Source organism: Bos grunniens, chromosome 19 (assembly GCF_055505025.1).
Source record: "Bos grunniens cultivar Pamir isolate PY7600 chromosome 19, Bosgru_T2T1.0, whole genome shotgun sequence".
NCBI lineage: Eukaryota > Metazoa > Chordata > Mammalia > Artiodactyla > Bovidae > Bos > Bos grunniens.
In genome coordinates this window covers 13,028,230-13,040,260 of record NC_141183.1, presented here as the reverse complement: position 1 = coordinate 13,040,260, position 12,031 = coordinate 13,028,230, and the positions used below count along the sequence as shown (strand labels likewise).

The following is a 12,031-nucleotide window of genomic DNA, read 5'->3' as shown; positions in this document are numbered from 1 at the left end:
AGATTTTTGCTCTTTGGGCCCCAGAACATGCTAAGGAGCCCTCCCTGGCATGTCCATCAGGAAGACGCCAGGAAGTGGCCAAGCTTCCTAGTCCTCAGCTGCTCTTCCCCGCACGTCCCCTGTGCAGAGTCCAGTGGGCACGGTGCACTCAGCTCCCCACCCCAGGCTCAGAGCCTCTTACTTGGGGAAGTGGGGAGGGTGGGAGGGATGAGAGCCTCGCAAGACACCTTTGCCTACAAGTCGTCCTGTGGGAACATCCCCCACCCACACATCTAGGTCTCCTGGAAGAAGCAGGAAGCCCCCATGCCATCCCCTAGGGGGTCCTAGGGGTGGTGTGGACTCCGTGGCCTGTCTGCCGTGGGGCATCTGCGTTCTGGGACTAGGACTGCATTTGCTGCCTGGGGTCCTCTGGGGCAGGGGTTCTGGCTCTCTGGGACCTCAAACGCTCCCCACTCTCTCACTAGTCTCGGTGGGTATGAGACCATGGGGCAGAGTGTCTATGCCGGGTCTGGGATGACCCTACCCCTCCCCAGCCCACAGACCAGGCTCAGCGGCCAATACCTTCTGGAGCTTGAAGTTCAGGGAGCCACACCTTCGGCGCTAGGCCAGTGTGGAGATCAGCAGGCTGAGGAGGACGACGAGGCAAGGATGGGGAAGATTACCAGCATCTCGCTCAGTGTGTTCAGGATTATGATCGGAACGGGGTGTGCTCCTCTGCCGACCTGCGATAAATGGGTGGGCAGGCCCTCCCTCCTTTGTTCACCTGTGCAGGAGCCCCCACCACCTTGGGGGCACCCTTGAGTGGGACATCGCCTGTGGTTGGGAAGCCCATGGGTGGGAGAATGGCAGGGGGGATGGGTGCATGGGATGGGCAGGGCTCCAGGCACAGAGGGTGAGGGTGTCTGCGGAGGGAAGACCCGAGGGGGCTTTCTGGGGCTCCCCTCCTGTAGCCCAGGATGAAGATAGGAACACCTACCTGTCGGAGGTGTGAGAGGCAGGTAATGCGGGTCTGCTGAAGAGACACAGGGCAGGTTGGTGGGGGCCTGCCCAGGGCCTGCCCTGACACAACCCATCCACCCCAGGTGTCAGATGAGCCCTGGATACAGGAGATCATGAAGGCCTCACTGGGTTCCCCGCACAGAGCCCGGCTAGGCTGAGGGGTGCCTTCTCAGCCCCTCCCACTGTTCCTTGTCCGGGGCAAAGCTGGATCCCTGCTTCCTGTCCCCAGCGCTCAGGGTGACTCTGACTGTGTATGAACAGTCGAAGAGGGAGAGGGAGCGACGGTGACTGGGGGACTTTGCAGCACAGCAAGGGGTGGGGGTGGGGGGATAGGCAGTGTTTAGGGAGGGAGGTGCCAGCTCCCTGACCACAAGGGGACAGTGAGCAGGCACACGTGCCAGGGCTGCCCTGAGAAGCTCAGAGAGGGCACAGCCTCGGCATGGGTGGGGCAGGGTGGAAGTCCTCTTCAGGCCTCATCTCCGTGGCTCTGGCCACCTCAGGTGGGCAGGAGTCACTCCTCCCTAGTTGCTCCGCACTCTTGCCCGCCAAAAAGAGAAGCTCTTGGGGTCAATACCCCCCCACCCCGCCCTGCTCACCTACGACGGTCAGTGTGGTGATTTTGGTATTTATCTGGCGTCCCTGCAGAGTCCACTTGTACTGCCCTGCCTGGGTGTCCTGGGCTTTATCAGTTACTAGGTACGCCTCGCCATCCCAAATCCAGAGCTCCCATCCATCGTGACAGAAGTCTCCTGGGGGCTTTACATTGCAGATGAGCTTCCAGGGTGCCATGGGGTTCACTTTCAGGGAGATGTTGATGTGGGAGAAGGCATTGGAGATGCTGCAGCTCATCGTGGCTGGCTTGCCCCTCGACACAGAAACCACACCCTTGGTGCAGTTGGGGTTGTCCCAGGCTGTGTGCGGGGAACGTCACACGTGTGGGTCATGGCTGGACCTCAGGACATCCAGTGACTGCCCTTCCTGGGGTCACTGGCACTACCTGGAGCCTGGGCCCCTCCTGGCCTGATCTAGGTCTCTCCTCCCACACCCATCTTGCCCCTGCTGCATTCCCCTCCCCTTCCCCCCTCCCCCACCCCGACCCCACAGGCAGAGTTGGGACCATGCAACTTACTTCCACTCTGAGCACTCCTCAAGGTGGCCAACAACAAGAGGACCCAGAACATCCTGGGAGCGAGGAGAGTGGATGCTGAGGTCAGCATGGCCAGCAGGACGTGGATGAGTTTTAAGGGGTCCCTTGTTCTCCTTACTGGTTTTTGGGACACTCCCTGGAGGACAGAAAGCTGATGAGTCAGAGTTCCCTCAGGCTCCTTGGGAAGCCAGTGAGAGGGGCTGCAGCCTGTCCAGGGTGGGTGAGGGTCCCCAAGCTCCTCCCTGACCCAACTGTGTCATGACCCTTCTGGACACCTTTATAATGTCTGCAGTGGGACCACTGTCAGACAGATGAGAAACACAGATGAGACAGGAAACAAGTCCCTGGCACACAAGTCCATTTATATTGCTAGGTTATCTTGAATTTTATATAAAACATGCAAAACTGCTTAAGCCATGTGTCCTGTAGAGACGGTCATGACACACAGAATCTCGTGTGGCCACTTGAACCTGACACCAGCCTAGGACCACCTTGGATGCTCCCTACCCCTCTTGCACTCTTGCATTCTGAGGATTGGCATTTGGGGACATTTGGTCCACTCTCCAGATTTGCTTTTATCAACAACAAGAGTCTTCCTGTGGAACTCCTGAGTTACTGCCCGGAAAGCTGAACTTTCACTTCCTTTGAAACAAATGCTCATCTCGGGCTTTGGCATCCAGTAAAACTGACGTTTGGGCTTCCCAGATGGCACAATGGTGAAGAATCTGTCTGCCGATGCAGGAGACACAAGAGATGAGGGTTCAATCCTGGGTCAGGGAAATCCTCTGAAGTAGGAAATGGCAACCAAGTCCAGTAGCCTTTCCTGGCAAATTCCATGGACAGACTCAGACATGACTGAGCGACTAACACTTTCACTTTTCATAATGACATGTAGCTACCATTAGGTACTACACAGAGGATGAGATGGTTAGATAGTATCACCAACTCAATGGACATGAATTTGAGCAAACTCAGGAGATAGTGGAGGACAGAGGAGCCTGGCGGGTTACAATCCATGGAGTTACAAAGAATGGGATGTGACTTAGCGACTGAACAACAACAAAAAGTAGCTTCACTGCCCGAAAAATCCTCTGTATTCCATCCATTCATCCATCCTTCCCCCAACTCCTGATAACCATTGACCTTTTTACCATGTCAAGAGTTTTGCCTTTTCCAAAATGCCATGGAGTTGGTACCCTTTGGTTTTGAATTCAGTGTCTGATTTTCCTTTTCCACTTTGCTGGGCACTGGGCAGAAGGGCCAGGAGCAAAGGAAAGTGTGGATGTAATCGTTTCCAGGAGTGGAGGGCCATTGGTGACCAGCCCCAGTCCTGACTCCAGGAGACTCTGGGTCAAACAAGGAGAATTACATGGCGAGGGACAGTCTCAGCCCCCAGACCCCTGTGATGGTGCTGCTGTCTCTGGCTTCCCTTGATTTTCTAAACTTGCTTCTATTCCTAATTTACCGTCAGAAGGACAGCCTTCTTTTCTCACATAAGTACAACATTTGTAGTTGAGGAAGAAAGACGTCACCTGAGAGACACGTGTTCTGTGCACACATATGTATGTGATTTTACATACGTGGAATCAGGTTAGACAGCCCACTACTGTCTCTCTCTTCTCGCCCTCTGTACTGTATGTACAAGGGTGAATGCTGCTTTTTAGTTGCTAAGCCATGTCTGACTCTTTGCAACCCCGTGTACTGGAGCCCACCAGGCTCTGCTGTCCATGGGATTTCCCTTGCAAGAATATTGGAGTGGGTTGCCATCTCCTTCTCTAGGGGATTTTCCCGACTCAGGGATTAAACTCACCTCTCCTGCGTTGGCAGGCAGTTTCTTTACCACTGATCCATCAGGGAAGGGTGAAAGGTGGCCCCAAAACACATGTCCACCCAGAATCTGTGAAGGTGACCTTACTTGGAAATAGAGACTTTGCAGCCATAAATAAAGAAGTTGTATTAGAGAAGTGTGGGCCCCAATGTAATGTGTCTGGCTTTCCTGTAAGAAGAGAGAAATTTGTCAGAAACAGACAAGGGAGAGGCCCGGAGCTGACAGAGGCACAGACTGAAGGGATGTGGCCACAAGCCAAGGGATGTCAGAGCCACCAGAAGCTGGAAGAGACAAGGAAGGATATTTCCCTGCAGCCGTGCTGACACTCACAGACTTTCTACCACCACTTGGAGTCCTCCTGAGGGAGTATGGCCTGTGCACAGGTGACCACTGGCCATCTTCTGTCATGTTATCCAAGGCTGCTGAAAGTGCGGGCTCCCAGACGGGCACCAGTGGGGACTCCCTGCCACTCTTCCCACTGCCCCCAAACATCCAGTCTTTCCTTAGCCTTCCCCAGGCCATGGCAGGGCTCTGCCCTCACACACACGAACCTCTCAGTCCAACTTCATGAGCTCCCTGAGATTCTCACCAGGAAGGGCTCTGGAGGGTTCCAGAATCCGTACAGGGATGCCAGGGTCCCTTCCCACCAGTCTCTGCCCCCAAACTCCAACTACCTTGGGCCTGGCTCCTCATTGTCAGATGATACAGCCTAGGAGCTGGGAAGAACTCCAGGTTGGGGTAGATCCTTGAAACCATAGAGCAGTCTCAACTAAACCAAATCTGTACAATGGAGACACAGACTTTTCCACCTTATAGAGTGCAGAAGGGGTGTCTGCAAAGAGCTGGACCGGGGATGGATGAGCTGGACTGGGAAGAACTGTCCTGTCTGAGGATGGGAGCTAGACTGGGATGGAGGGGCTGGTCTGAGCATGGATGAGCTGGAATGGGGATGGGGGGAGCTGGTCTGGGCTGGAGGAGCTGGACTGGGGATGGGAGGAGCTCCCCGTGTCCTCAGGCACCTTGGCCAGCCTTATCAGTCTGGGGTTCCACTGCTGTCTTATTTTTAAATATAGGTATATTTTATGCAATATTTGCCACATATTTACATTTCAAAGTGATTCGTTATCTGAAATTCAGATGGGTTTTTATGTTTGGCATTTAAAGTCCTCTACCTGAGTCCCTCCTCTTGTCTCTGATGCTGCAAAGGACAGGAAAAAGGGAGAGAGAGAGGCCAGGGCACAACAGGGGAAGAGCGGGGTGAGAAGGCAGAGGGTGGGGGGTGCTACAGGAAGACTGCATGCATGGGGCAAGACCTGGAGGGGCCCTGAGGATTCTGGAGTTGGGAAAAGTGAGGCAACAATTCATCATTCTCTCAGATCACTGTCACAGCTGCTGGTATCTCCATGTATTAAGCTGGGGCACACAGCTGGGATTTGTGCTGTCACTGGGGACGTGGTCACATTTGGGAGTCAGTGGAACACCTTGGAAGGTGCATGCCATTGCCAGCACTTTGTCCTGCCACAGGACCTTGGGGAAACTGAGGCAGCAAGTATGTGGCTCGAGGCTTATCAGCTGACCAGGGGCACAGGGGTTCTAGGTCAGCAGGGATCTCCATTCCTGCAGCGCCTAGGAGAAGGTGGACCAGGTTTTCCACGCAAAGGCTCAGTGGTAACGTGTATGTACCTGGATATTTACATGGGATGGTGAGCACCCTGCTGTCCAGGCAAGCCTTTGACCAACAGTGTGGAGGGAGGCGACCAACCACCTTCAGGAGACACTGAAATGGAGCCCCAACCCTGGCTCAGAGGGAAGGGATGCCCCAGTCCAGGGAACCTTTGCTGTGTCCTGTCCCTGCTGCTATGGCCAGAAGGCAGGGTCACTGGTTGCTGCTGCTGCTGCTAAGTTGCTTCAGTCGTGTCCGACTCTGTGCGACCCCATAGACGGCAGCCCACCAGGCTCCCCCATCCCTGGGATTTTCCAGGCAAGAACACTGGAGTAGGATGCCATTTCCTTCTCCAATGCATGAAAGTGAAAATGAAAGTGAGTCGCTCAGTCATCTCAGACTCTGTGCGACCCCATGGACTGCAGCCCACTAGCCTCCTCCATCCATGGGATTTTCCAGGCAATATTAGTGGGCTGGGTTGTCATTGCCTTCTCTGGAGGGATCCCTACTGGGCAGTAATAAGTTCCTCCAGGCCTGGGGGCTGAGTCTGTAAACCATTGCTGCTCTCACGGGCCATCAGTACCTGCCAGCCCATCAGCTGGGCTACTTCTCACTCTCTTTCACAAGGCACTTCCTCTGAGAATCCTCCCCTCCTTGCACCTGCTGGTTGCACCCTCCGGGGATGGGTGGGGGCCTGCACCTCCCCACCACCGTCACTATTTAGTCCCAGGGGATGAGGGCCTCCCAGGGGCTCTGGCTCCCCAGGCACTGGGAGTGGAAACTGGCTTTCAAATGGCAGATCACTCACCAGTAGTGGGAGGTGAATTGAATTTAGAGACTGCTGCTGCAGCCTAACCAAAATGAAAGGAGAGCATAGAACGAGTCAGTGGAGTGCCCCTCTCCAGGTTTCCTCTGTTTTAATGAGTGTTTGTGAGTGAATGGGCTGAGTGTGCGTGTGTGCCCCTTGTCAGTGCACACAAGTGCGTATGTGCATGAAAGTGAGTGTGTGTGCACAAGTATGAGAGTCGCAGTGTTGGCCTGGACCTGAAAGTATTTCACGCCAGATGTGGTCCGGGACAGCAGGTGTCCCGGTGTTCCCAAGTTTGGTCTGGGACGCAGGTTTTGTGCGGATGGGTGGAGATGCTGGAGCTCAAGACGCCAACTTTCTGCCCCTCCCAACAACGGCAGAGTCAAGCCTGGAGCTGCCCCTCAGAGATGCAGTTCCCCACCAGGTCAGGAAGCCTTTGTCTTTTTCCCTCCTTCAGCGGAGAGGCAGAGCACAGAGCCTGGGAGCTCAGCGCTCCATCTCCATCAACCCAGCCCCTATTTGAGTGCGATCCTACACCAGGAGCCCCGGCCACCACCCCTCCATCTCTCACCTGCGACCTGGTAACCGGCTCCTCCACGCCAGCAGCTGCAGCCTGTCTGTGGGCAGGTCTGAGCGGCTGCATTCAAACCGAATGATGATTCCAGGGCGGAGCCAGGAAAGGAGGAGGCAGGAAGGATTCAGAATCCATGCACCTCAGGTCTGATAGCCAGGTCCTGTATTCAGGAAGGAAACCTCAAGTTATGGGAAGTCACTCGAGTTTCCCATAAAAGCAGAGACATTACTTTGTCAAGAAAGTTCTGACCAGTCAACGCTATGGTTTTTCCAGTAGTCATGTATGGATGGGAGAGTTGGACTATAAAGAAAGCTGAGTGCAGAAGAATTGATACTTTTGAACTGTGGTGTTGGAGAAGACTCTTGAAAGTTCCTTGGACGTCAAGGAGATCCAACCAGTCCATCCTAAAAGAGATCAGTCCTGGGTGTTCATTGGAGGGACTGATGTTGAAGCTGAAACTCCAATACTTTGGCCACCTGATGTGGAGAGCTGACTCATTTGAAAAGACCCTGATACTGGGATAGATTGAAGGCAGGAGGAAAAGGGGACGACAGAGGATGAGATGCTTGGATGGCATCACCGACACAGTGAACATGGGATTGGGTGGACTCCGGGACTTGGTTGTGGACAGGGAGGCCTGGCAAATGCGGTTCATGGGGTCGCAAAGAGTCGGACACGACTGAGTGACTGAACTGAACTGAACTGAACTTGAATTTCAGGAACAGCCCTGAGTTCAGGGGAAAAGATGAGTTTCTTGACAGTGCATTCCTTATTATATTTTTATTAGGCTCAGGGCATTAGATGGTCATTCTAAAGAAAACAGTAGGTGGCAGTTTTCCAGGAGACCAAGTTCCTGAGTTCTCCCCTTTCAAGCTCTGTCTGAAGAGATCCTCCTTTGGGGAGCTGGTTGTGTCCACCCCGCTGCGTGGATCTGGGGACCTGCCTGTCCCCTGCAGTGTGCATCACCCCCACACACAGACACTGGGCCGAGCCCTGCCCATTGAGAATCATCAGAGCCTGATTCCAGCTTTCAGAAATGCAAGTTGGGTCCACCTAGATAGAAATCATGCTGGGGACACAGGCAGGGATAAGGAGCGAGAGTGAGTAGGAGCAAGTGGTAAAGAGTTTAAACTATAAATTGTCCTTCATTAGGCCTTGAGCAGAAGGAGCCCCTCTTCCCGGCTCCCTCCCCACGGAGGGTCCTAGCAGGCTGGGTATAGAGACACTCTGTGGCCAAAACAGGTGCCCCTGGGGCATACCTCAGTGCCCTCATTCCCAGAGGGTGGAGTCCAATAGGTGCTGACCTCAGAGAAGTGCTGGAAGCCAACAGTTTCTTTGCAGGGATGTGTACGTCTCTCATGTAGAAAAGGTTTCGGTGCTTATAAAAATCACTAAGATAGAAGTCTCTCTTTGAGACTCTGAAAGTGGGGAATAAGGGCAATGTGTGAGAGTCACAAGGGCGGGGAAGGACAGAGGTGTTTCGACTCTTTGTTCTTTGTTTGACTCCAGGCTCCGTTTTTTTCTAATTGCTGTAGGCAAAGAGGTATCTGTGGCCACTAGGGGAGAGGTCCCATAGACTGTGGACCCAGGCTGGGCAAATCCTCGGCAGGTGGGCAGAGACAGTGCTGGTGTGGGTGGGAGCCTTGTGGACCAGCCCTCACCCATCCTATGCTGACATGTGTAGACTTGTATTCTCTCTTTCTGGTTGAGCAGCTTCCCTGAGGCATGTGGCCACGTTCATGAACACATGTCTGCTGGCATCTCAGACACTCGGCACCCCCACTGAAGGGCAGGTCTCGGAGTGCAGACCCTCCAAGGGCTCATGGGCCTAAGAGTGTGTTTAAACAGGGCTTTGTGTTTGTGAGCTTTGAGGCTGAGTTCACAGCCCCAGAATCCTGGCTTCTCGTTTCCTCGATATTTCGAAAGCCCTGGTCCAGTGTCGCCTTATTTCCAGAGCAGCTGAGGAAGAATCCGCTTGTGCTCATTCCTACGTACATCATCCTTGTGGGGAAGATTTAAAATTTTCCTCTTGTCTCTGGTGAGGAGTGCTGTGCTGGGCTCAGTTGCTGAGTCGTGTCTGGTGTTTTGCGACCCCGTGGACTGCAGCCCACCAGGCTCTTCTGTCCATGGGATTCTCCAGGCAGGAATACTGGAGTGGGTTGCCATGTCCTCGGCCAGCGGATCGTCCTGACCCAGGCATTGAGCCCATGCCTCCTGCATCTCCTGCTTTGTCAGGCAGCTTCTCTACCACTGAGCCACCTGGGAAGCCCTTGGTTAGGGGAGGGGAGTGTTTTACTTACTTCCTCACCCTAGTGCCTATATCCCCCTTCCAACCAAAATCTTGCATTTCCTTTTCTTCTTTTTTCTAAACTCCAAGAAATGCACATCCTTCCTCTTCCTTCTGAGTGATCTCCCTAGGGCTCCTGCAGTCCAGATGTCAGCATTCATGTCACAGTCTTTTCATTCTCAGGTCCAGAATGTTTTCAGCTAAGCTGGCCGTGCCATGTGGCTTGTGGGATCTCAATTCCTCAACTAGGGATTGGACCCAGGCCACGGCAGGGAAAGTGCCAAATCCTTTTCACTAGAGACCAGGGAACTTTCTTGTTTTAGACATTTCTAAGTTTTAAAATGTAAGACTAAAATTCTTGACCCGTTAGTATTTCTCTTTCTGATGGAGTCACCCGGAAGCATGATGTTTGCTTTATGAAATGGCTGCATTCCTCCAACATCGGGTTATTTTGTCCCCAGCTGCCCCAGCCTTCAGTGCTCTTGGGAATTATTTGTCTTTACACTTCATTTTTTGAAAGAATCACATTTTCAGTATTCATCCTTCCTCAACCAACACCCAGATATGCCTTTCCCTTTATCTGAACGTTCTTTTATTTTCTTCAAAATAGTATAACATTTTACTTATGGAAGTGCTTATAACTGGGGTGCCTGTTGCTGCTTCAGGGATCATGAGGTAGGTCTGGCTCTGGCCTCGCCCCTGCTGTGCATTGAGTAACTCGGTCCTGAAGGTCTAACTCCTGCAGTGGCCCCTCAGAGTCAGGGAGGAGGAGGGCTCCGCCAGTCTGGCTGAGCCACGTGGTCCCCACAGCTCCCTCCAGGGTCCTTGATGCTTCCGGGTTGCCCAGACCCTGGCGCGCAGGCCACCGCAGACTGGACGCTCTCCTCTCCCCTCTGGGGACGAGCCCTGTCAGTGTACCTTAGGTCACCTTGCTGATGGGGCAACAGGAATGGAGATTCAGTGGCCACAGTAGCCAGGGGGAGGCAGCTCTGCCTGGAAGGGGAAGGGCTCACTAGGTGATTTAAACATTAGAGCACTGTTTCCCCCTTATCCTGACAACCTGTTCATTGCCTAGCATTTACAAAAGCTGTTGTTGTTAGGTTGCTAAATTGTGCCTGACTGTGACCCCATGGGCAGCAGCATGCCAGGCTCCCCTGTCCTTCATTGTCTCCCAGAGTTTGCTCAGATTTGTGTCCATTGAGTCAGTGATGCTGTCAAACCACCGCATCCTCTGCTGCCTCCTCCTTTTGACTTCAATCTTTCCCAGCATCAGGGTCTTTTCCAGTGAGTCAGCTCTTCTCAATAAGTGGCCAATGTATTAGGGCTTCAGCTCAGCATTAGTCCTTCTAGTGAATATTCAGGGTTGATTTCCTTTAGGATTGGCTGGTGTGATCTCCTTGCTGTCCAAGGGACTCTCAAGAGTCTTCTCCAGCACCACCATTCAAAAGCATCAATTCTTCAGCACTCAGCTTTTTATGGTCCAACTCTCACATCTGTCCATGACTACTGAAAAAACCATAGCTTTGACTATATGGAACTTTGTCAGCAAGTGATATCTCTGCTTTTGAACATGCTGTGTAGGTTGGGCATAGCTTTCCTTCCTTCTGAAAGAAGCAAGTGTCGTTTAATTTCATGGCTGCAGTCACCATCCACAGTGAATTTGGAGCCCAAGAACAGAAAATCTGTCATTGCTTCCATTTTTTCCCTTTCTTTGCCATGAAATGATGGGATCAGATGCTATGGTCTTAGTTTTATAAATATTGAGTTTTAAGCCAGCTTTTTCACTCTCCTCTTTCACCCTCATCAGGAGGCTCTTTGGTTCCTCTTCACTTTCTGCCATTTAGAGTGGTATCATCTATGAGGTTGTTGGTATTTCTTCCAACAGTCTTGATTCCAGCTTGTGCTTCACCCAGCCTGGCAATTCGCATGATGTACTCTGCATAGAAGTGAAATAAGAGGTAAACAGAAAGTAAGTCTCCGGGAATGGTATCCCGAGAGGGAGTCCTCTGGTGTGCTCACAAGCGCTGCGGTTTATGTACAGGATGCACAGTGCCATGAGGGGGTTGGTGGCCCCATTCCTTGGTGGCCCTGACTGAGGCACCGCCTGCCCGCTTTCCTCAGTTAAGCACCCATCCTGCTGCTGTCCCCCTGCCTCCAAACAGGCTTACCAGCCTGCGCTTCCCCCTGGTCCCCAAAGAGCAAGTTCCCTCTTATTCTAGTGCCTCTGAGCACAGAGTGGGTGTCCTGCCCCCGGTGGGGCCCAGTCGGGTGTTTACCTTGGAGGGCAAGACCTGTGCAAAAGTGACGAACTCCCTGGTATCACCCAGGGTTGTGGCAGGAAAGTCACAGGTGGGGCTGCAGGCACAGGAGCTGGGGATACCAGATGTGAGTCCCTGAGCCAACTCAGACCTTCCTGGGGGACTGGTCTGGGTAATCTGGGCCTTGGGGGAGCATCCTCGAAAACTGCCAGGGTGCCAGATGACTTGGGGTGTTCAAACCTGCTCCCCACAGAATCCTCACCTGTAAGGTGAGAGGCATCCCTGGCACGGGAACTTTGTGGGGCAGGATAAGTCCATTTTTGTGTTGATGTGTTGATTTTGTGTTGTTATTTACTGATTTGTTTAAAGTACTCTGTCCTAACAATGTGAATTCTTTGCCAAATCAACTCTTGTTTATTCAACAAACATTTGTGGAGGGCTGAGTGGGAACCAGTGCCAGGACAGGT

At 52.9% G+C, this 12,031-nt stretch overlaps 1 protein-coding gene across 1 annotated transcript; it reads right to left on the bottom strand.

Annotated features, from left to right (window-relative positions):
• Nucleotides 1–289: 289 nt before the first annotated feature.
• LOC147351288 (secreted and transmembrane protein 1A-like) lies at nucleotides 290–7,088 on the bottom strand. Its single transcript, XM_086356763.1, has 5 exons — nucleotides 7,017–7,088; nucleotides 2,129–2,282; nucleotides 1,596–1,910; nucleotides 977–1,009; nucleotides 290–722 (listed from the first exon to the last, which is right to left on the bottom strand). The coding sequence occupies exons 1-5, from the start codon at nucleotides 7,086–7,088 to the stop codon at nucleotides 601–603; spliced, it is 696 nt and encodes a 231-aa protein (XP_086212889.1). The 3' UTR covers nucleotides 290–600.
• Between the last annotated feature and the right edge of the window lie 4,943 nt (nucleotides 7,089–12,031).